The 24,434-nt window shown below is 38.2% G+C and overlaps 3 protein-coding genes across 3 annotated transcripts; all 3 read right to left on the bottom strand.

Annotated features, from left to right (window-relative positions):
• Positions 1–1,073: 1,073 nt before the first annotated feature.
• LOC129092306 (interferon-induced, double-stranded RNA-activated protein kinase-like) lies at positions 1,074–9,886 on the bottom strand. The gene is made up of 15 exons (XM_054600214.1): positions 9,688–9,886; positions 9,284–9,413; positions 9,050–9,123; positions 8,402–8,563; positions 8,186–8,318; positions 7,608–7,675; positions 7,427–7,517; positions 7,077–7,135; positions 6,819–6,938; positions 6,587–6,727; positions 6,292–6,496; positions 3,420–3,563; positions 3,011–3,112; positions 2,698–2,760; positions 1,074–2,035 (listed from the first exon to the last, which is right to left on the bottom strand). Exons 1-15 carry the CDS (start codon positions 9,789–9,791, stop codon positions 1,901–1,903), a joined length of 1,731 nt encoding a protein of 576 aa, XP_054456189.1. The 5' UTR covers positions 9,792–9,886; the 3' UTR covers positions 1,074–1,900.
• Positions 9,887–11,437: 1,551 nt separating this feature from the next.
• eif2ak2 (eukaryotic translation initiation factor 2-alpha kinase 2) lies at positions 11,438–21,112 on the bottom strand. Its single transcript, XM_054600212.1, has 19 exons — positions 20,920–21,112; positions 19,636–19,762; positions 19,361–19,515; positions 19,154–19,277; positions 18,887–18,960; positions 18,658–18,807; positions 18,422–18,554; positions 17,306–17,373; positions 17,139–17,220; positions 16,863–16,894; positions 16,733–16,775; positions 16,559–16,638; positions 16,258–16,377; positions 16,032–16,166; positions 15,715–15,931; positions 15,488–15,628; positions 15,263–15,364; positions 14,933–14,995; positions 11,438–14,618 (listed from the first exon to the last, which is right to left on the bottom strand). Exons 1-19 carry the CDS (start codon positions 21,012–21,014, stop codon positions 14,481–14,483), a joined length of 2,079 nt encoding a protein of 692 aa, XP_054456187.1. The 5' UTR covers positions 21,015–21,112; the 3' UTR covers positions 11,438–14,480.
• An 884-nt stretch (positions 21,113–21,996) lies between these two features.
• On the bottom strand, positions 21,997–24,309 carry gpatch11 (G patch domain containing 11). Its single transcript, XM_054600213.1, has 8 exons — positions 24,167–24,309; positions 23,705–23,931; positions 23,572–23,613; positions 23,354–23,474; positions 23,152–23,242; positions 22,796–22,933; positions 22,453–22,534; positions 21,997–22,369 (listed from the first exon to the last, which is right to left on the bottom strand). Exons 1-8 carry the CDS (start codon positions 24,214–24,216, stop codon positions 22,314–22,316), a joined length of 807 nt encoding a protein of 268 aa, XP_054456188.1. The 5' UTR covers positions 24,217–24,309; the 3' UTR covers positions 21,997–22,313.
• Between the last annotated feature and the right edge of the window lie 125 nt (positions 24,310–24,434).

The following is a 24,434-nucleotide window of genomic DNA, read 5'->3' as shown; positions in this document are numbered from 1 at the left end:
TCCTCCTTGGTTGTTAAAACAAGTATCTTAGTTGGTCAAATATCAGCTTTCACCATCCTCAGCTTCACCCGCCACCTATGATGGTAACCCACAAGTAATGAAAACTTGAAAAATCTCTTGCAAGACTCCCTGCCTGATGACCCATTCTAACCTCAATAAATCAATGTCAATGTCAAATTAAATTATTCAAAGTCACCGCCTAACCTCAACCATTTGAGGTCAATGCCTAGCCTTAACGATCTCATGAATGGTCACAAATTGTTGGGTACTATATGGACACGACTATTAAGAGAGCCGACCCCCATGTTAGTTTCCAACTACTGTTGGACTTGACATTTTAATCCAGAGTAACTATCAACAATATCACCAAAAGCTGTTATAAATGGCTGATCATTTATGTATTATTTTACTAATACTCTTGAATTGAGTTTCTATACTATTATCAAAAGGATTGATAGGGCACCAAAAAAATATTGCATGAGTTTCATGTTGGATCACATTGTGGGTGTTTTTATGTTAACCTTGGGGCACATAAACACTCTTCTTACTGCATGCTCTCTCCACATCTTGGCTGCTGTTGCAATCATCATCTTGCTTATTTAGCATCAAACACTGAGTTTAACATGCATGTGATCTAATCATTAAAGGCACGGTTACACATGCGCGTTATTAATATTCGCCTCCTGTTCACTTTCATTCTGTGAGCAAAGGAGCTATAAAAACATTTGCTTCCATTGATGAAGCAAATTCTCATCTTTACATTTGCAGTTCAACTTCGGTGAACTTTCAGTCCACCCACCCCTAATTTGCATTGACAAAACATAACAAAATGTAAAGGGAGTACAGGAAAAGTAAGGAAAAGGCTCAATCAAATTTTTATAATGACTGCTGGGAATTACAATAATAACTGTTTAAGGTTTATTTTGATTTTATTAATATTTTTCTGGGAGCAATGGCATTGTCAAACATCACTGTAAATGAACCAGTTAGCCAAAGGGCTATTTTTCCAATGTTGTCCCTTGCCCAGATGAAGTACATTTCTTAGCTGTGCCATTTTCATACTGTCATTGGCTGACATAATGTCATATGATACTGTCAAGCACAATGTTGTTTGGGCATACTGAAAGTCTTTACTTCATATCAATGTTATTACGAGTTACTGTAAGGCTGTGGTTTTATTGGCTAAATTAAAAATGTGTTGCATACATACTGTGACAGTTTAACTGAGATGTGGTTTTGTCAGGGGTGCCAGCCAGGTTTCTCTCCTGGCATTTAAGATGCGTCAGTCACAGTTGCTTTTTATGTTAATAATTTTATCCTTTTCTCTTTTTATATACCAAACAACCGTCACAAAGGCAGTACATCCAGTTTATATGTACACCCCACACATTGAATGACCCAATTTTAACCGAACAAGAACACAAACACACCAGTTTGGAGAATTTCACAATATTACTATATGTAAGGTTTACACACACAAGACAAGAACCCTCAAAAAAAATCTCACAGTCCCCAAAGCCCACACACAAAAAACCAATCAAACACAAAAACAAGTGCACTCACCAAGATACCTGACCATTTTACCCATAACCATAATTAACATACACACTCCAAAACAAAGGCTGTAATGTGACATCATGTGACATTAATATTCAGTAATTGAATGGGTAATCCATTGATCTCCTGTCTTCATGTTGACGTGTCGTTGAGCCCCAAACTGCTAACCATTTCCATTTTTGTGTGTTTGTGTGAGTGAATGTGAGGCCTGGTGAAAAGCTTTGTACTGATCTCAGCTATACAAGTGCAGTATGTGAACCATTTCCCTTCAAAATCATATCAGTCATTAGAACAGATACACTTCCATATACTACTAAAGACTTATCACAATTCCTTGTGATAATCAGACAGTTGCATTTTCCTGATGCATATTTTGTGCGTTTAATGCCTGAGCACACATCTCCATTTCTGCCTTCAGTTTTCTTGCTTCGGGTCGGTCTTCGGGCTTCTTGTGCAGCATTAACTCAATTATTTGGTTCTGCAAAAAGAACAAAAACAACTGATATTTGTACCAACAATAGAAAATGTCATATTGTTGAAGCTCCACTCCACAGCATATCGGACATATACACCTTTGGCACACTCAAAACACAATTTGATATGTGAAATTATTCACATACAGACGGCAGCAGCCCTGTTTTGACTCTAATCCTTTGAGTTTTTAGAAATGGTTCATTATGGATTAATCCACTTAATATTTTCTCCATCAATTGACTGTTTGATTAATTTGTAAAAATTCAGAAAAGTAAAGACCTTTAAAATATTCGAACGAACGAATAAATGAAAAAGGAAAATCAGTAAATCCCCAAATTTCAGAAGCTGCAACCATGAAATGTTTTAAAAGTTGCCAATTCATTTTCTGTCAAGTAATTCCTAAGATAATCATTTCAGCTGTACTATAACATTTTCATATGTTTGGAGTGCAAAAATTGTAATTTGAAAACTAACTAACTTAGGCTGTCTAATAATTGTACAATATTTCCCTCTGAAATATTGAAGTATTAAGTGTAATGAGAAGAAATAACTCAAGTGAAGTAGTACTTCCAATTTGTAATGTTAAAGTAAAATAGTTCAGTAAATATACTTAGTTACATCCCACCACTGTCTGTGTTGATTACTAAATTATCCATGGTAATCTACCTCTTGGGGAAAAGTCAGTGAAAATTCTTCAGGGAGCTTCTGACTTCTGGCATCATCCCAAACCTGGTATTCATGAGGTGATAAAACAACTTGTTAGTTGGCCACAAATGTACAAATGCTTAAAATGATGCTCTGTTGAATGTTACAAATTAGTTCAAGAAAAATGACACAAGACAGATTAAAAGATGAAAAATAAAGTTCCAACAAAACTGTGATCTAAAGTACATTGATTTAGCTACAAACCATACTGAAAAGAAATCAACTACAGGTGTAAACCTACAGAAGCTGGTTTCTTATTTTTATATAGACTCACCGCTGCTCTTTCGTGGCCAGTAGAGAGTTTCCAAAGGAGTTCAAAGTAAATCAACCCCAGAGCAAATATGTCAACTTTCCGGTCATAGTTCTTCTCCCTCTTCTGAGATAGAATAAAAACACAGTATTGACAATAGGCACTTCAGCAGCTTCTTGTTATCCTAATTATTATCAAATATTAACGAGTTATGCTCATGAGGTTAATGCATTTTCAGCTTTCAGATGAATAATGTTCTATTGGCATAACAGCTGTAACACATTTGCTGATAACATTTCCATTTTACAGCTCTCACTACCAAAAGCAAAGATAGGTGAGGCTGGGATTAAGGAAATAAAGTAGCATTGTTAAGTGTGGTTGGCATACAGGTAGTCTACCTTATTAAGCCCATTAGAAAAATAGACCATCTCACTTGTTCAGGGGCCATATACACTGTGGTTCCTCTTTGGCCTGTTCTCTCCATCAAGGCATCGTCATCATCATCATCATCTCTGGTGACCAGACCAAAGTCTGCAATCTTCACTTCTCCATCCAGTCCAAACAGGATGTTTACAGGCTAACCATTGAAATACAAAAACAGAAATGGGAACAACATTAAAAATCTAGCTCCTCATGCTATGGGCAGTTAACAACCTGAACTAGTGAACTTAAGAGTCAAAAATGGATTTAAAATAGGAGTTTTAAACGTGTGTGGCAGGTAAATCAACTAATGGCCATGTTTATCTAGTTGACCATTTCTAGGGACAAAAAAATCTAATAATGTAACATTGTGGCATTTATTCATTTATTATTGCAACTTAAATGTAATGTTTATCTGGACCATTTCTAGGACAAAAAAATGCATTATTCTATTGTAGCATTTATTCATCTTATTATTGTTATCATCATTATTATTATTATTATTATCTTAAATGTCATATAATGCAATCCATTCACAGGTAGTATGTTTATAACCAGATGTTCTAAATACTGTTGGAATGCGCAGTAAATCTAAACAGTCATTGTCATGCTGTCCATCTTAAATATGCTTTAACCCCCACTCCTAGCCTCCCGTCCCCTCCAGAGTTCCCAGAACACACCGGATCCTCCTGATCTTTTTTTCTTCAATTTTTTGCAGTGGAGACGAAGGACAAGAACCTCAGCCCTTCACCTAGGCCCAGCCCTTGGGAAGATCTGGTGCCCCCTCCCCCTCATTTTTACAGCCTTTGAACTCTTGCATGGGGCCATAATCTTTTCCTAACTAGATCTTGGATATGTATATCATCTGATATGGATTTTGGAGGATGTATTGTGGAAGACAATTTTCAACATCCCTAGTCAACATTTAAAGTAATTTGTCATGCTCTTCGGCCTAACCAATGCCCCTGCTGTTTTCAAGGCATTCTCCAGGACCTGATTAATACCTGTGTTTTGTTTATCTGAGTGACATTCTCATCTTCTCAAGATCCAAGCGGGAACATGTGCAACATGTGGAGTGCATCCTCCAAAGGCTTCTGGAGAACCAACTTTTCGTCAAGGCGGAAAATGTGAGTTTCATGTCTTGCAGGTGTCATTCCTTGCATTCATAATCATCAATAGTGATAATCAATACATAACATCCAAAAGAATCCCGCCAAGGTCAATGCCGTCTTGGACTGGCTCACTCCATCCTCTCGCAAGGAGCTGCACTGCTTCCTGGGGTTTACCAAATTTTACCAAAGCCTCATCAGGTACTACAGCTCTGTGGCGATATCCTAACCTGCCAGAACTCCTCTGTATTGTGGTCGCCAGCAGCAGATAAGGCCTTTGGTGAGTTAAAATGGATGGTTCACACCTGCAACTAACTCATTTCTCAACTATGGGGTCAAATCAGTCTCATTATGAACCACAAACACTGCTCCCAGTGCCTGTCGCACTAACCTTGTCTGGCTAACCCTGGCTCTCCCTCATCAAAGTTTCTAGTGGGCTTCAATGGAATGGGAAGCCAAGGAGTTTGTGCCCCAAACACCAGACTGCTGCCCGACTTCTACAACCCAATCCTGTAACCTTGTTTCCCACTGACATATTATCTGACCAGAAGCCAGTCAGAGAATCTTTTTGTTTCTTGAATGAGTTTCGCAGCCTTCTGGGAGCTAATTGTCCACCCCTAGACCAAGGGCCAGACTGAACGTATGGACTAGGAAATGGACAATTACTCTCTTCCCACAATCCCTCTTCCTGGTCCAGACAACTCCTCTGTGTCGCATACTCCCCCAACACCCTTCCCAGCTCTGCTACTGGCCTCTCCTTTCAAGTGCTGGATTACCAACCCTCCTCTCTTTCCAGACAAGGAACGAGATGCCAGCATCCCTTTGTTGCAGGCTTTTATTTGTTGCAAACAGCACACCTGGCAGCAGGCCGTACCACTCTCCTCCACACCGCTGATCGCTACCAGATGAGCACCATTCACCGCAGCATTATGGCCACCAGCTACAACTCTGGCCAGAGGGTCCGTCTTCTTCTGTCATGAAGGCTGTCAATGCACGACCTTCTTTTCAGGATGGAATACAGAAAGGTGGCTCCCCGGTTCGTAGGTCCATTTCTATTCTCCGAAGCGTCTATCCGCCTCTGCATTTCCCGGTCCATGTGCATCCATTCTACCTTCCGTGAGAGTTTGTTCCCTAATTGCCTTTTTTAAAAGATAACTCTAATTGTAACCTGTTTGTCTGTGTGTTGTGTTTTTGGGTTCATACTTGTCATTCTACTAAGCCATGATACCATATGGGTTGACTTCTACTTCCTGCCTGAAAGGAAGATATTGTCAATGAAAACCACCTGCCTCTACATATCTCCACATCAGTACTGTGCTGTAATGGCACACAATTATCTATGAAATAATGTTGTTAATAAGCATAAAAGTCAATGATATACTGATTTGTATACTGGGCTTCAAACAACAGGTGAGCAGCAGCACAATAACACCAAATATTGGGGCTTGCTGGGTCAAGATCTAGCCCAATAATTAGAATAACCATTGGTAAATAGTAGTGATGGGCAAAGGTCTACTATGGGTTGCTGCTACTCGGTACGTGTGAACACCAGAACAATATACTGGTTGTGTTATCCGCCGTCTGACCAGCTTCACTATTGTTTGCAGCAGGATCTGTCTCAGGGTGCTGGCTGGGCCTTGTCAGGGTAAATTCAAGGACATATCAAATGCTTATACACCTAAAACTACCTACAGGTAGCGTCTATATAGGCTTCCCCTCGATCATACATAAGCAGGTATTTTGCACACTGTATAACACTGCAAAGTTAGTTCTCACCTTAAGGTCCCTGTGGATGTGCTTCTTGGAGTGAATATATTCCACTCCACTAACTATTTGCTGAGCAATGCTTAGACCTTCTTTTCTTCTCTTGGAGTCTTGCAGAATCTCAGCGTTCTTCTCATCAATCCACTCTTTAAGTGTTTTGGTGTTGCATAACTCCATCTGAATATAGAAGTACTTTGCTGATGAATTATTTGAAGTACTAGAAAAGAAAGAAGACACGATTGATTGTATTACTCACTTCTAACTTGAAATAAAAAGTTAAGACTAAAGATAAATGTATGGGCCTCACTGGGAAGAGCTGGAACTAGCTGAACCGTCAGTTGATTCAGAATTCCCCTGGTATCCTGAATCCTCCATCCAAAATGTGTAGTATCTGACGATGTTACAGTGGAGGAGTTCTGATAACGTCCCCATCTCTCGAAGAGATTTCCTGAAAGGAGAACAAGAGAATGAATCAGCAAACAAAGTACTTGCATAAATACAGCACAATGCACACTGGAACTTTAGGACTTTATACTTACTCTTCACCGCAGACAACCTTAACAGCATAATCCATCCTCAGCAATTTATGTCTTGCTTTGTAAACAACACCAAAAGCTCCTCTGCCAAGACACTCCATGGGATCAAAGTCTGTCGTAAACCTGTGGAGATCAACGCTATTTTAATTCAAAGCATAGAGATGTCTTCTTGATTTAACATAAATTATTGGGAGAGTTGTTTAAGGCCATATCAGTATATAATACACTTGCTACAGTGCAAATTAATGTTGTATTTCATACCTTGAATTGATGGATGTCTCACTCTGACTTTCCTCCATATTTTGGTCTTCGACAGCATCCTTAGAGAATAAAAGAATAAAATGGTTAAAACCTGCTCTGATTATTAAGTTATATACTTTAAGAACTAGGACATACAACGTGTCGTCCGCTACCTCCTAACAGCCAAGTAGCATATGTATTATTTAATGTAATTTTTCACCTCAGTCAAACCATTTTAATTTTTCATCTTGTTATACCACAGCTATGGACCCAAACTTAACTATCTTGCACTTACAATTCTGATACTAGTGTGCAGCCGTCTGTACATATCATAACTGCAGATTTTTGTTAAGTGAAAGAACATACAGTACCTGAGCCTCGGAAGGGTTTGATGTATCAGGGAATATTATTGAGCCTCCTGTGCCTATTGGCATGCTTTGTGATGATGATTCATGTGATTCCCTAGGGGAATGCAATGAGGGACATTAGTACAGCTTTCTCGTTATTTGACTCCATTGTCTGCTCTCTTACTAATGACATTAAGTGCCTTACTGCGTATTTAATTGTGCAGGAAACCTAGGTGGAGCACCATCTTCTGACATTGTTGATTTGACAGACACCTAAAATGCAGAGAATGATAGACATAAATATTTCATGTTTAATTTCACCTCAGTGGAACCTTTTTATTTAAGAGTAGCTAGGATCTGCTGCCACCTGTTAGTATTAGAAAGTACCATTAACTACAGCCTGGTGTTATCGTTTCTTAGCATGAGTTGTCTGGAACTAAAAAGAAAGAAGGTGCAATGTCTTGAAGGCTGTAGTTTGTGGTGCTGTTGAATTGTATTGTATATTTTATACAGACAGGTGTTTCTAATATTTTTTTTCTCCACAATTACATCACGAGGATAAGCTGAATACAGAAACACCTTTCACGCACCCTCTTTATAATGCAATACAGTTCAACAGAAGCACAAGCTATATCAATAAAAACCCGTCCATTATGACATTCGTGAAGGTTAGATTTGTGGCAGCACTGTTGTTTTAGACTTTGTTAGTTTTAGCCAAGTGTAATAAACTGGCAAGTGACTGTTTATTTCATGATATAAAGGGAGTAAAAAAACATGACATACCTTGCTGTCAAAGTCTGACTGTTCTTGAACAGCAGACCAGGCTAGCTGAGCTGCATTTTGTTTGGCTTCCTTGGCAGTCTTACCCTCACCCACAGGGTATTCCTTTTTGTCTATCATTAATTTGTAGAAAAATCTGTTGCGTTTAAAAAAAGACAGAGTTAGAACAGAGTGTCTGCAGTGTCTATTCAGATTACGGAGGTTCAGGTTCATACTTACTGAGGATCATGAGCTGGACCACATCTCTTCTCTTCAATAAATGAATAGCAGCGTTTGGTTTTTTGACAGTAGTGGTCAACAATTCCAATGAAATTGGTCTCTCTTTGTCTCCGTTGGTCTTTGTAAAGCTGAGGGTTCACACTGAGGCGTCTTATCTTATTACTGTAGTAAACAAATTACGTTTCACACTGATGAAAACATGACGCTGCAAATGTGCAAAAGTGTGCACTTCACTCGCTCCTTTGCACTTGCTGCCATTAGACTGTATAACAGCAGTAGAAAACCACTTTTTTACTTCCTCTCAACTTAAACTATTTATCATAACCCATACTAAATCATGATCTACCATATTATACTCTCAGAATTATATTAAGCTCTATATTAATACAGGCACTAAGTACCCTCACTTAATCATAACATATATCACTTTACCCTATAATTTTGTCTTCAAATGCTCATGTATAGTTTCTCTTTTTTATTTTATTCTATTCTATTTTATTTTCTTCAAACCTCTTATTATTTATTCATTTTACTCTTTCTATTGCCATCCTTGTGCTGCTGCAACAACCTAATTTCCTGGCTGGGTATCAATTAAGGTTTATCTAATCTTAAAATGAAAAAAATGTACTGTTGATGTGATTTACTCACCAGAAATCAGAAACATTTATATTTAAATCCTCTTTTTGTTGACCCAATGTACAGTTGTATTTTTCATCTGCAGCCTTGAAAAGAAGAATAAAGTCCAATTTTAAAATGGTTGACACATACTTTGGCCTGCTGAGTATGGTACAGCATAGAAAACAATAGGTTTTTAGGTATATGATTGGTCTTTTACATTTAAATACTAGTGGATAGTTAAGCAGCAAGGGAAAAGAATCTTACTGTGTCCTGATGTTTGTGCTCCAACAAGTTTTGTAGGGCATTTTTAGCTGCATTACTCTTGGCTTCCTTCTTTGTCTTGCCCACACCATCGGGATAGACATTACCATTTAGGACTACCCTCTGGGTGAATCTGTGGATACAATTGTCACATCTCTGTCATTAAGGCAAGTTGATACAACTGTATACCTCTCTATCACATTTAGCTGACCACAATTGACTTAACAGATGAAGATGTTAAAAATGGAGGTAGCGAGCATATTGAACAACCACTCTTGCGCCATAGTCATTCGTGCCACCCTACGAAAGAGACTGTCACCAACAATCTCTCTCATTTTGCCGGTGCACGACTATTGCATAATTATGTGCAGAGATACAACCCACGGTTCACATTTTATTCAACTCACGTTTTATCATGTACAGGGCCAACTTCAAGTTCCTCATAGTGCAGTTCAGAGCCTTTTTTCAGTGCGTAATCGTATAGTTCAAAAGCGTATTTTCTGGTTTCCATTATAAATAAAGTAACACTTTTTGATTATTCTCATGGTGTTGGGTGTATCCGCGTTGTTCTTCGATTCCGCGTTTTTTAAAGTGTCCTTAGATAGACGACGCGTGAGTTTCGATTACTTCATACCGTCATTCACCAATCCCTCACATGACGTGACATGACGATCTTAAAAAAAAAAAAAAAAAAAAAAAAAGCTCCACTTAACCGATCTTACACCTGCAAACGACTAAGTACTGGCAAAATAGCAGAAAGTGATGCGTTATGCGTTCGGCATAAGTTATCAATACCTACAGTTATTCTTTTGGAATAGTTTATTTAGAAATAAACTGATCAGTCCAGTGGTGAGCACACAATGTCTCAGAGTTAAGGGGAGAGACACACCTCTTACAGGTGTAAGGTCATTGAAAGCAACTGCACCGCTTGTCTTTATCATTACAGCTAGTCTTTAAGTTACAATAACAGATTTTGAATGTGTACCATTAACAGACATTCATGCCTATGTCAAATGATATGGTTGAACTGGATAAGGGTTGAAGGTTCAAATCTTACTGGGAGGGTCTGGCTTTACAATGCTGACTTGACCAGTGTTTCCATATTACTGCAGGGGCTGTAAAAGGAGTCAGACAGTCGAAATCACAGCCACAATGTTAATGCTAATGATATAACCATAATAGCTATATACAGTAGCTACACTAAGCCATCAAGGGTAAAACGTGCTTTCAAGAGTCATCCTTCAGCTCTTCACATTCTGCTCAATCCTACCATAAAGCATGATTATATGTAAATCCGCCTGACAGTGGTTGTTTATACCAGTTATACATCCTCTGAGTTGTTTAGAATGATGAATTAATTTTATCTAGACATAGCTATACCTTGAAATATTACTTCGACCTTAATCTTAAAATCAAACAAAACTCAGTGTTTCTCTGTTTCTTCCCTTTTATTTGTTGAGTTTGACCTTGAAAGAAAATAGTAATATATTAAAAGTTATTATTTACTGTCCGAAATGATGCATCTTCATATCTGAACCTAGTTGTCTTGCACTTACAGTTTTAGGAATGAATGACAGTCATTACAATCATTAAGTAAAAACATTTGGTACACAAAGGTGATTTTCTTGCGCTGGGGCACATTCCTTAACTCAGACCTGATACAGACTCATCTGAATGTAAAAACAAAGCAGATCATCAGTAGAGGAACCCACATCATTCAACACCCACTAAAACACACGAATTACACGAAAGCATGGATGACAATAACACTTTATTATATTTACTACAAAGCAAAAGGTGTAATGTGACATCACTTAAGACACATTTATCCACTTACAGCATTGAATTCATTATTTCCATATCAGTTGTCAAAGTAATTCCCCAGGACATGATTATTTATTAAAAGTGAATTATGTTGCATTCAGGTCATTCCATGGTTTTACATGTTACATATTTACAATCTAGATTTTGTTCAAACCACACACACACACATATATATATGTGTGTGTATATATATATATGTATGTATATATACATATATATGTGTGTATATATGTATGTATATACACATATATATATACATATGTATATATATATGTGTGTATATATGTATGTATATACACATATATATATACATATGTATATACACATATATACACACACACATATATATATATATATATAGTTGCACAGACAAAACCATGTACAAGAGATACAAATGATTGAGAAGCATATGCAGATGTCATATTTTCCATTACTGGACCTTGAAAAAGGACAAAGTGCCACAAAGTATATACGTATTGACGATTCCATACGAAATACAGTCTTCAATTGATGTTATACCAAATTTTAGGGGCTCCATTAAAACAGAATCGAATATATGGCAAGTATAACAACCCAATGTTGCAATTTGTTGCCTTTTTGAGATGCCAAAATTGCAATGTTGACTTACTCCTAGGACCATGAATTTCTTTTGAAAATGTTGGCATTTGGTGTGTAAAGTTACAAATTAAACAGTTAATGTCTCATTAAACACATGGTGCTGTAATAATATGGCAAGTGTTAAGAGGAGATTAATGCTACCTACACAAAGTTATTGGGGAGAACATGTACTTTTTATTTTAAGTGCTGTTCATGGGTAGTCAGCTGGGCATAATAAGCCCCTGCGATGGGATCACACCAGCCCTGACATCAAATTCAGCCAGGGGCGTTAGAGTGTGGAGGACCTTTGGCCTCTCCCCGACTTCCTATCCCTCTATTTCTTGAGCCCTTGCTCGGACCACACCCTGTCAACAGACAGAAATGTAAACACACAGTAAAGTTCTCAAAGCCTCTTTTGTTGTAGGTCCTACTGGACCACATTTTGCAATGATGACTCACATTAAGACTCACAAGCTGAAAACAACACCAGCTTCACTTTTGCGGCTGGTAATGAAGACAACATGGAGAGAACTTGTAACTTTACAAAATGCCAACATACAGTACCAGTCAAAAGTTTGGACATACCTTCTCATTCAATGGTTTGTCTTTATTTTTATTTTTTTCTACATTGTAGATTAATATTGAAGACATCCAAACTATGAAGGAACACATATGGAATTATGTGGTAAACAAAAAAATGCTCAACAAACCAGAATATGTTTTATATTTTATATTCTTCAAAGTAGCCACCTTTTGCTTTGATGACAGCTTTCTCTTGGCATTCTTTCAATCAGCTTCATGAGGTAGTCACCTGGAATGGTTTTCCAACAGTCTTGAAGGAGTTCCCAGAGGTGCTGAGCACTTGTTGGCTGCTTTGCCTTCACTCTGCGGTCCAACTCATCCCAGACCATCTCAATTGGGTTTAGGTCGGGTGATTGTGGAGGCCAGGTCATCTGACGCAGCACTCCATCACTCTCCTTCTTGGTCAAATAGCACTTACGTAGCCTGGAGGTGTGTTTGGGGTCATTGTCCTGTTGAAATACAAATGCTGGTCCCACTAAGCGCAAACCAGATGGGATGGCATGTCGCTGCAGAATGCTGTGGTAGCCATGCTGGTTAAGTATGCCTTGAATTTTGAATAAATCACCAACAGTGTCACCAGCAAAGCACCCCCACACCATCACACCTCCTCCTCCATGCTTCACGGTAGGAACCACACATGTAGAAACCAACCGCTCACCTTTTCTGCGTCTTACAAAGACATGGCAGGTGGAACCAAAAATCTAAAATTTGGACTCATCAGACCAAAGTACAGATTTCCACTGGTTTAATGTCCATTCCTTGTGTTTCTTGGCCCAAGCAAGTCTCTTCTTCTTCTTGTTCTTCCTCAGTAGTGGCTTCTTTGCAGCAATTCGACCATGAAGGCCTGATTCACGCAGTCTCCTCTGAACAGTTGATGTTGAGATGTGTCTGCTACTTGAACTCTGCGAAGCATTTATGTGGGCTCTAATCTGAGGTTTCTGAGGCTGGTAACTCTAATGAATTTATCCTCGGCAGCAGAGGTAACTCTTGGTCTTCCTGTCCTGGGGCAGTCCTCACGAGACAGTTTCATCATAGCGTTTGATGGTTTTCGCGACTGCACTTGAGGATACATTCAAAGTTCTTGAAATTTTCTGGATTGACTGACCTTCCTGTCTTAAAGTAATGATGGACTGTCGTTTCTCTTTACTTAGTTGAGTGGTTCTTGCCATAATATGGATTAGAACTGTAGTCGAATAGGCCTATTCACTGTATAGAACTGTGCATGAACCCTGCCTCTGCACAACTGATGGTCTCAAACACATTAAGAAGGCAAGAAATTCCACAAATTAACTCTTGACAAGGCACACCTGTTAATTGAAAACCATTCCAGGTGACTACCTCGTGAAGCTGATTGAAAGAATGCCAAGAGTGTGCAAAGCTGTCATCAAAGCAAAAGGTGGCTACTTTGAAGAATCTAAAATATAAAACATATTCTGGTTTGTTTAACACTTTTTTAGTTTACCACATAATTCCATATGTGTTCCTTCATAGTCTTCAATATTAATCTGCAATGTAGAAAAACATTTAAATAAAGAAAAACCATTGAATGAGAAGGTGTGTCCATACTTTTGACTGGTACTGTATAGGCGCACTTTTCACATAAATTTTCATGGTCCTAGGAATGAGTCCACATCGCAATTCTTGCCATATCTTGAATTTGATGATGTTACCTTACAATTTGGCAGACATTAATAAAATACTGTATTTCTAGTCAGACTTATGGAAATGTCCATATGTTGCACTTTTTCCAATTTTAAGGGTCAGTAATGAAAAATAGGAGACCTGCTTGTGAGTTTGGATCGGTTTTGTCAGTGGCTCTTGGAGTTACATTTCTGAAGATACTGTACCCTTAGAAATGTCTATAAAAGCTTTGCAATTCTCAATATTCAGCGAAAATATTGTTTGGTCTCAAATAGCTTTTACATGAACAAAATCTAAAATATATACAAACCCTCTATCTGATATTTATAACCCAATCCTCTGATAATAAAATGCACAAGGTTATGTGCCGTTTCCCATCAGTACTATAATTATGATACATTTTATCACCTCAGTTCATGAAAATGGTCAAATAGATGCTTCCCTTAGCAATCAAGATCTTGCAAATAAAGGTATTAAGGAATATAATGCTGAATTAAAAGTAATGCTTGTGATGACCCATGCTTTTGCCTGTTGTTTAAGTATTCCCTTGTTATAATCAGTAAGTCCTACTTTCACGTTGTGTATCTTTAAGCATTGTAAGTGTTCGAGAGCACTCTTCCAAGTCCTTCTTAAGTTTACTTGCTTCGGGTCGGTCCTCTGGATTTGCACACAGCATTGACTTAATGATTTGGTTCTGCAACAAAAAGAACAGCTATTGTGATCTCCATGATATCAATAAATGATGCCAGTGTCTTTGAGGCAGCACTCAACTGTATTTCCCTCTCACTGACTTTACCTGGTTAACCTAACAAAGTAAAACTTTTTCCCAACCAGTCATCTGTCGTGCCTGACGTTTAAAGTTTAGTCCTGTTTTGGCTTCTTATCCCTTGAAGCTTCACCCCCATACCTCAGCCTCACTACTGTAATGTTGGAAAGCATCACAAATGTCTGCCCGCCTGTATTAAATACTGTTTCATTTATCAAGTTAAAGAAAGAATGCTGGTGTACCTCCAGTTGTAAATTGTGTGGAAATTTTTCAGGAAATTTCTGGTTTCTGGCATCATCCCAAATCTGGAAATCATATAGTGAAAAAAGAAAGAAAATACATGTATTAGGTGTGATACAAATTGATAAGCTGTCTGCTTTTTTCACAGTGGGCAATCCCTGCTATGTCATGTCAAAGTTTCTGCCGTGAAAAAGGCCTATTGGAATTTAAGGATCAAGAATCTGTTATCTGTGTCTGGTACCTATCTTTGAAACAAACTAAAAGCAAAATGATTTATTAGTTAACAGTTGATATTGACTTGAATTGCTTTTGGACTGTTTTGAACAACTCACCACTTTCTTTTCTTGGCCGGTAGAGAGGTTCCAAAGGAGTTCAAAGTATATCAACCCCAAAGCAAATATGTCCACTTTCCGATCATAAATGCTCCTGTTCCTCTGTCATTAAAACAAGAGCACAATGTTAACAAAAGGCACTTAAGCTCTGCAGGTCTCCCTTTAACAACCAACATTTAATAAAACAGAAGAATCTCAAGTTAATGTCAGTGTAGACCATCTCACTTGCTCCGGAGCCATGTAATATGGGGTCCCTTTGTACACCGTTCTCTCCAAGAGGTTCTCAGCGTCGTCATTCTCCTCAGTGACCAGACCAAAGTCTCCGATCTTCACTTCCCCATCTTGCCCAAACATGATGTTGGCAGGCTGACCGTGGGAAACGAATGAACAAAACATGTAGCTTCATGACTGATGCAATGTTATAAATGGTGATTTTATCCACTTTGTCTCACCTTCAGGTCTCTGTGGATGAGCATCTTGGAGTGAATGTACTCGACCGCACTGACTATTTGCTGGGCAATAGTCAGACTTTCTTCTCGTCTCTTGGAGTCTCGCAGAGATTTCTTCACATTCTGAATATTCTTCTCGTCTATCCACACTCTAAGCGTTTTGGTGTTACACAGCTCCATCTGAATATACAGGTACTTTACAGATGAATTGCCAGTCAACCTAGAAAAGTAGGAACAGAAAAACTGAGACATCAAATACCTTCATGTATTGTAAAATAAGTACAGTGCAGTAAGGATTTTAATATGTGGATGGGACTTACTGTGAACTGCCGGAACTGTCATGTGCACTGTCCCATTGGTATCCAGACTCCTCCAACCAACATGTGTAGTATCGAACAATATTGCCGTGATGGAGGTCTGATAATGCCATCACCTCTCGTAGAGCTTTTTTGATCCTAAGGAGAACAAGAACATGGCTCAGTTAAATAATCTTTTAACTTTCGAACAAAAGTTAACGAAATTAAACATCCTTTAAACTTGACTTACTCTTTGCAGCGGACAATCTTTATAGCATAATACTTCTTTACCAGTTTTTGTTTTGCTTTGAAAACACAACCAAAGGTTCCTTTGCCGAGGCACGCTATGGAGTCAAATTCAGATGTAAACCTGTTAAGATTAACACAGGTATTGTTGAGGCAAACTGAACTGAACTATACATTTACAGTATAAACATTAGCATATATAGACATACAAATGTTTTCGTTATATTTTTAATTCACAAATTAAAGGCCACGGCAGAGCTAAAAATAATGCCACTATTCTACGTCAATGTATTCATTTTCCATACCTTGATCTCGTCGACTGGGTTGTTGTTTTTTTACTTGGAGTACTTCCTGGATTCTTGCCACTGAAATTGGGCATTATATCCTTAATGAATAAAATAAAGTCATGATATAGAGATCAAAATGTTTAACAAAAACCAACAAGATTAACTAGCATGATTCATATCTTTTTAGTTTACCTCTTTGCTATTTCTGCAGGCATTCGGGAAATTTGCGGCAATTCTAGACAATGAATAATGCAGTCAGCAATAACGTCAGGTGAAATAATATGTTCTGTAGCTGTACAGTAGGTCTCAAAAGATGCCTTACCTTATTTTGGGCTTCACATCAGGACTTTTAATCTTTGTTATTGGAACCAGAAAAATATAGCCAATTATATATAAGCATACATGTTTTCAAAATCGATTATATAAGGTCCGAAATAAGTCTTACTTTTACAACCAGAAAGTTGTGCTGGGAACTAGAATAACTTTGCTGCAATTACTGTCACACTCTGGGTTATGCTTTACTATACTTACTTACTTACTATAAGTTAACTAATCTTCTGCAATAAACTGAGAATTACATCATGATGAAGAAACGGACCTGATCCTCAGGAGGATTTGATGAATTGGTGAAAACAGCCGAGTCCCTTGCACCCGTTGACACTCTTTTAGATTTTGACTCCCTTGGAGAATGAAATGAGACGCTTTAGTAAATCATGCTCAACATCAAACTTTACCGTCCGTCATACTCCTCAGTCAGTGGCTTACGGGGTTCCTGCTGGCGTGGACAGCCTGGCTGATGCACCATCATCGGACACAGCTGACCCAAGAGACAACTGAAAGCACAAAGGAAGTGCTCATTACTGTCACATATGGCCATGTTTTGTTTGTGTGATTGATACTCTCTGACATTGTGGTGTAAAATTATTGTTATAATAATTGTATTATCATTCATGCGATATTTTAATTAAGTGGAACCAAAGTCATGTTTTAATGATGTTAAACCCCAGATGTTCAGAAGAACCTTGCCTGGTAATCTGCTGTTATTGTTTATATGTTGTTTATTTTATGCACAGCTCAGGTTCAGTCTACACAGCCTCTCTGGAGGACTGACATGAATCAGCTTTTATCACGCTCTACAGAAACATATCTTCACTGTATCCAACTTCTGTGCAGCTGAAAAAATCCTGTGCCAGAAAGAGTGTTTTGTTATAAAAATAAGCAGTAACCATGAACTGTCATGTCAACAATTTCAGCTTATTGTTTATGTGGGGAAACATCATAAGAAATGTACAATTAATCAATGGAAATACATCTTGCAGCACCCGTGGCTCATCTTTAAGGTACTTTAGGAAAAACTGCTACTTATAGTTTTACATCTGAGAGGCAGGCGCAACCAAGCTTCACTTTACCTCAATTATCTACACCACACATTTGGAAGCAAAAACAAGGCGAACACATCTTATCTTAAATGTCATAATGATCAATCACTGCATTGTAAATTTGTACACAGCCATGGTAAAAAGGCTTATTCAAAATGACACGCTCATCTTGTTCTAACTTCTTAATACATGGTTTAAATAATGTGGTTTAGAACTTGAAACCTGCTATGAAGCTTGAAGTGTTTTTCCAGATTTGAACAACAATACTGACATCTTTGATTTTGAAATTGTGGTTTAAAAAAATGACTGGCCTTGCATGTTTTCTAGTAAGTCATTTTAAAGGAAAGTAAGCTGCAGCTGCTTTGGTTTAGTAGAACAGCATAACTGATGGCTACGTAAAAGCCTCAGGAAATCTATGCAATGAGCCTGTTCTACAGTCTCCTAGGTGACATATCGAAAACCAAAAAATGATCATATTAAAACAACAGAAAATATGAAATACCTTGCTGTCCCAATCTGGCTGCTCTTGAAGAGCAGACAACGCCATCCGAGCTGCATTTTGTTTGGCTTCCTTTACGTTCTTGCCCTCGCCCAAAGGGTAGTCCCTGTTGTTGATCACTAATTTGTAGGAGAACCTGTGTTGGTAGGTAGGAAATCTTTAGATCCTCTCTCATATCTATCATGAGCTTCCATGCAGTGTCTTCGGTGTCTATTCAGGGTACAGAGGTTCATACTCACTGAGGGCTATGATCTGGACCGCTTCTTTGCTCCAAGACGTAGTCATGGGAGAGCTTTGTTCTGTGACAGTAGTCGTCAACGATTGCTATGAAATTTGTCTCCGTCAAACCTTTGTCTTTGGTGATCACATTCAAGCTCTTCATTTTATCACTGTAACACCAAGAGAAGTCAGACACTTAAAGTTTTCTTAACTAAACAGAAACAACGCCGCTCCATTGTTTGTGCTCACCAGATGTCCAACACATTTTGATTCAATTCTTCTTTTTGTTGTCTTGCTGTGCTGCTGGATTTCTCCTCTCCGGTCTTGAAAGAATGCAGAAAAGTGTGATTTTCTATTGTTTCACTGATATGAGTGTGACTTATGAACATATGAAAAATCTACTAGAACTTCATGACAACTTTACAGTCAATGACAATCAAGTTGATTCCTTTCTTCCCTCTGCACTTCTCTAGAACTGGCATTAAGCCGGAGAAACTAGTGTGTATTATTACTTACCTCTGTAGTTTTACTGCCATATATCTCATGATATACAAGCTTGGCAGCTTCCTCCTTAGCTTCCTTCTTTGTTTTCGCAGTGGCAGCTGGATATTCCTTATCACCAACCACGAATTTACAGCATCTAATATCATGAACATTTTTATTTAATGCATTTTTAATTCATGACAAAATAGCAACATATTAGAATGCATTTAAGAGGCTTACTGAGTAGCACTATTTGATCCCAGTCTCGTTGACTCCACAGCCCTTATAGTCACCCTGTTCTTGTGACCATGTTCATTGAGCCAACATATATAGTTGGCTTGAGTGATACCTGTCTGATGAGCTGCTGCTGTAGAAGCTTCTGTTGTTTTTTCTGTCTGTCAGGATAAAAAACAAATATGCATCAAGGAGACGACTGACTTCAATTAGTTTTCCATACTTTGGAATACTAAAATTCAAACATGCAGTAGGTCAATAAAGAGGTATTATAATCTTACAGAGTCAACTGTTTCCTCCAACAGGACACTCAGGGCATTTGTAGCTGCATTCAGTTTGGCTTCCTTCTTGTTCTTCCCCACACCATCAGGATACACCTTACCATTCAGGACTGCTCTCACAGTAAACCTGAGGACAAATGATAAAACTCTGTTAAACAGGCAAGATGACACAACGATGTGGTGTAAGGTTGCATCACAAAGAGATCTGCAGGTGAGGTTGATAAGTTGATGTAGTGTTGGACCCCCTTAGGACGACATGGAAATAATCTGTACACATGCATAACGACATGGAAACATTAGTTTCCATGTCGTTATGCTGCTCATTCTGTACACATGACATCTATCGCATTCTGTCCATCCTGGGAGAAGGATCCCTCCTCTGTCATTCTCCCATAGGTTTCTTCCTTTTTTCTCCCTGTTAAAGGATTTTTTTAAGGGGAGTTTTTCCTGTGCCGATGTGAGGGTTCCGGGACAGAGGATGTCGCATGTGTACAGATTGTAAAGCCCTCTGAGGCAAATTTGTAATTTGTGATTCTGGGCTTTTTTTTTTTTTACATTAGAATAACACCGTGATATGCGTACTACCATAATAAAAAGCACTAGAACTGGTTAAAATGTTTAATATTTCCCAACTGGTGTCAATATGATACCTGTGTTGGGTATGTACTTGTACTAGTGTTATTTTTTCAATATCTAACTCAATGCCTCAGACACAGTTCAGTCAATACTTGAGAGAGATGTGTAAGATTTGGCCAGACTCTAAATACATATTTTTTTTAAAAAAACCTAACATTATTAACGCAGTGGGAAGGGGTTACAATGTGGACATTATGTCAAAGACATCTTCGTGTTGTGTTGCAGAGACATCTACAGAAATGAGAATGCCAACAGGCTAGCCCTGGTTGTCCTGTCTTGTAATACAACGTTTTACCTCGAGAGGCGATAGAGAGTCACTGTAGTGTCCAGTCTGCCCCTTAAACTTTACATAGGACGCAGTCTGTCCCAAGTCCAACATGATGGGACGAAGAAGAGCTGCCCGAGGGCCTGACAATTACGTTGAAGGGAGAAACGAGAAAACAAATCGCATTTTTCTTTTCATCCTCCCCACCAGGAGTTGTTACAACTCTGCTAACCTACAAGCTTTCCTAAAAGCAAAAAAACATGGGAACAAGCTTTCATTCAATAAGAACATGTCCTATTAAAGTCCCACATCTATTATATTATCGCCCATATTAATGACTATTTTCATGTTGTAAATCCCACCAGAGAATGTATTCAACTCACGTTTTAATGTGATCAGGGCCAACAGATCCAACGTCCTCATATCTCAGCTCTAAGCGTAGTCTCTGCGCCAACTCGTTTAGCTGAGCTACGGCCATTATTAACACCTCTACAGTCAGAGAGTCACCTCACATTACCACTACAACGAGTGCATCTCATTAAACTAACGCTATATCTTTTTCGTTTATATTTCCACTCCCACGTACGACTGGTCTCAGGCTTATTTCAGCCTCACCCTCAGTAAGTTTCGTTTTCTCCGTAAACGTATCACAACATGGCCCCTTCAAATGCTGTCTGAAATATCAGTACTGGTTGAGCTGACACGAACTGAGCAATGTAGGCTGTGGATAAGTTGTAACACTGCGAATAGTAAATGGGGAAAGTAGTGTAGTGAATGTGCTGAGTATCTTTGGGCAAGTAGATAGGTGTTAATGTTAGGTACAGTTATTATTAATTTGAGGGGTATTTATATACTATAACTAACGTTAAACTAACGCCTACATGATTATTAATTGTTTGCCTACCTGTTCTTTACCTTGAAAACATTTTTTTTTAACATTGAGCCACAACAGTTCCCAGGAAGCTTTAGTACCGTGCCTACATCTAAGACTTAAGGGAACTTAAGTTGTTTTTTTTTATCCTTGAAGAGGCTTTTTGTCCAGCATATAGTTCATATCCATTTAGTATTATACATGTCTCAGCGCATCAGAGACACAAATGACAGAAACTTAATTTAAGGAAACAGTTATCTCATGTCTTAAGAGGACCCATAGTGAATTTGCTGATTTGCTTATATATTGTGGTGAGAAAAAAAGTAGGGAATTGAAATTCTGCAGTGACACCAGAGGATAGTGAAATAATAATAATTTTAAGCCCCATATAAACTCACGGCTGAGGATCACATACAAATAAAGGCAAAATGGCAGATATTATAATATCAGATTATAGCGTTAGAAAGTATAATGACATCTTACATTTCATTAAGTACATTAAACCCAAAGTGATTTATTTAATAATAAGTAGCATAAATAAAACAATAGATAAGTGGTATTCTTTAAATGTTTAATGAAAAAACAGGTATTAAATCGCTATTGAAACATGTCTAAAAAGATCTTAGTGCATCTTTTGAAAATATATACATGATATTTAAAATTTCCCACAGCAATGTAAAGAAAAATTCAGGGCCGCCAACCATAAACAGCATAAACAGGGATGTCCTTTTAGAGATGGACAACAGATACACATTGGGATAATAAATAAATATTCACTTCCACTTATGATCATCTTATTGCCAACACTGCTTATCAATGCCACGTGTGATCAGCCTGTTTCCTACTATAAAATGTAACTGCTTTTTCACTGGGAACAACTGGGTATATTCATTTTTTTAATCACATTCAGTCGTGGTCTGCTGCTGTATCCCCAGGACAGTTAGAGCACATGTCCTCTTCATCTGTCAATAAAATAAAATAAAATGTATCAGCAAATTCAGTAAAAACAACAATAAAACCACGGGCATGTTGTCAACACTCTTACCATTATAGGTGGTTCCACACCATATGCAGTAAAAATGGATTCCTCTCAGATAGGATGTCAAAATTTGCAGTTTGTCAAAGGACTGTAACAGAGAGGGACATATCAAATACAATCAATTTACTCTTGATTTATCACCACAGAATCCAACAAGATTAATTTATCGCATCATATGTCAGTATAATAACTGTGTACAAAACAATGGCAGAATGTGCCAGTATGTCTTATGTTACTATGTTATTATGACATATTACCATACATTTATTTGACTACAAAATTGATTTGGGATCATAAATTAGGATTACAAATTAAATCACTGTATGAACAAGGTAAACTAAATACTAACGGTTAATTCTACGATCTCCTCTTCCTCTTCCTCCTTCTCCTCCTCCTCCTCCTCCTCCTCTTCCTCCTTCAGATCATCTTCCTCCTCATCAGTCTCTGCTTTAGGCCAGTACCAGTCCTCCCTGGGGACAGTGATGCCCTGCAAAGACAATTCAGCCACAGGATTCACACACAGACAACCCCAAGTGCTGATTCTGTACTGAGGTAGTGTGAGTTGTCAAAATGTAGAATTTTGGCATGGTCATTTTCCTGGCACATTTGTATTTAATCTCAGTACAGAGAGGCTGAATAGACATCTGCAAAAACAGCATTATCAAGGTAATGATGAGCAGTTATTATGGCCAAAATTTCTCCAACCTTCTGACTGTCAAGCTGCTCACAGGCTCGCTGGCTCCTTCTAAGATCTCCTTCAATCTTTCGCTCCTCTCTTTCTGTCCTTACTCGTGACCTGGAATGAAAAAGCATGACATTACACTCACAGACTATGAAATATTTGTATTATAAGAGGGGAACAATGTTTTGAAGCATAATGTATCTTATAAACAGCTGAAAACCTCACCTAAAATCTTCCAGAGACGTGGTCTCATTCTGTTGTTTGGCCCGTACTTTCTGACGATAATGTTCAAGTTCCTCCTCGGCTTTTCTTTTCTTCACCTCTTCCATTCCAATGCCACCTCTGTCTGATTTAGCATTCAAAGAAAAGTATATGTTGTTACCAAATACCAAAATAATACCAAATAAATGACCTCACAATAAATTTAAAAATGAATTGCTTACCAGTTTTGATATTTAAAGGAATTGGATCAACCCTTCCTGCTCCTGAAGATGTAGCAGAGAGTAACATGAATAAATGCAACAAATGCAGAACAGAAGGAACATAAGATAATTCAGTAAGAAAGGGGAAACTTGCCCGCCTTCCCGAGGCCTTGACCAGCTTTGTAACCCATTTTTTGCAGGAGTGCAAATCCCTTGTTCTCATTGCAAATGGAGTTTTGTAAAGCTGCCTCTCTACTTTCCTTCTCCTGCTCCTTGTAAGTCTTCTGACGGTTCTTGATGTTCGTCTCCTTTTGCTGTGTCTCCTTCTTTATCGCTTCTTTTACCCGCCTCACCATGCTGACACCTGGCTTCACATCTTGTCTGACAGTCAGAAGAACATAGAGAAAGTTATTGGGATAAGAAAACGTTATTGCTATTATGAGAGCATGACTTTAAACCCACACTTCTATATCTCCACAACAGACACTCCTTTGAAAATCCCCGAATTCTTTTAAGACTGACACCACAGGACTACACAAACTACATCATGTAATGTAACGTAACAATCTCGTCAAACTCAGGTTTAAATATAGCAACGGACACACACAACGCTTACATTTTAGTAAGAAATGCATCAGACATATAGTCCTCTTCCTCATCAGACATTATGACTGCGAAATAGAAGAGAAAAATGTAGAAAACCTATTCAGCGCTTAATAAATAATCCGGTTGTCTGCTTTAGTATTTGCTTCGCTAATGTTTGGCTCGTTCAAAGATACATTCCGTGTAGCTACAAGGTATCAAGTATACAGTTCTGGCTATTTTGATTAAAACATTTTTTGATTATTTATTTTCAATAAACATATGCAACTGAGATAAAGGGG

This window comes from Anoplopoma fimbria, chromosome 6 (genome assembly GCF_027596085.1).
Source record: "Anoplopoma fimbria isolate UVic2021 breed Golden Eagle Sablefish chromosome 6, Afim_UVic_2022, whole genome shotgun sequence".
NCBI classification, from domain to species: domain Eukaryota; kingdom Metazoa; phylum Chordata; class Actinopteri; order Perciformes; family Anoplopomatidae; genus Anoplopoma; species Anoplopoma fimbria.
The sequence above is the reverse complement of the archived record's forward strand: the minus strand, read 5'-3'. Positions and strand labels throughout refer to the sequence as shown.

Excerpts from the sequence above, each read along its gene's own strand:
- LOC129092306 (XM_054600214.1), bottom strand. The coding sequence starts at position 9,791 with ATGGAAACCAGAAAATACGCTTTTGAACTATACGATTACGCACTGAAA. Across the intron at positions 9,124-9,283 it reads AGCACAAACATCAGGACACA|GCTGCAGATGAAAAATACAA; the intron begins GTAAGATTCTTT and ends CTTCTTTTCAAG. Across the intron at positions 6,728-6,818 it reads AAGGTTGTCTGCGGTGAAGA|GAAATCTCTTCGAGAGATGG; the intron begins GTAAGTATAAAG and ends TTCTCCTTTCAG.
- gpatch11 (XM_054600213.1), bottom strand. The coding sequence starts at position 24,216 with ATGTCTGATGAGGAAGAGGACTATATGTCTGATGCATTTCTTACTAAA. Across the intron at positions 23,475-23,571 it reads TCCTTTAAATATCAAAACTG|ACAGAGGTGGCATTGGAATG; the intron begins GTAAGCAATTCA and ends ATGCTAAATCAG. Across the intron at positions 23,243-23,353 it reads ACGTCTCTGGAAGATTTTAG|GTCACGAGTAAGGACAGAAA; the intron begins GTGAGGTTTTCA and ends TTTTCATTCCAG.
- eif2ak2 (XM_054600212.1), bottom strand. The coding sequence starts at position 21,014 with ATGGCCGTAGCTCAGCTAAACGAGTTGGCGCAGAGACTACGCTTAGAG. Across the intron at positions 16,639-16,732 it reads CCTGCAGAAATAGCAAAGAG|GATATAATGCCCAATTTCAG; the intron begins GTAAACTAAAAA and ends TTATTCATTAAG. Across the intron at positions 16,167-16,257 it reads AAGATTGTCCGCTGCAAAGA|GATCAAAAAAGCTCTACGAG; the intron begins GTAAGTCAAGTT and ends TGTTCTCCTTAG.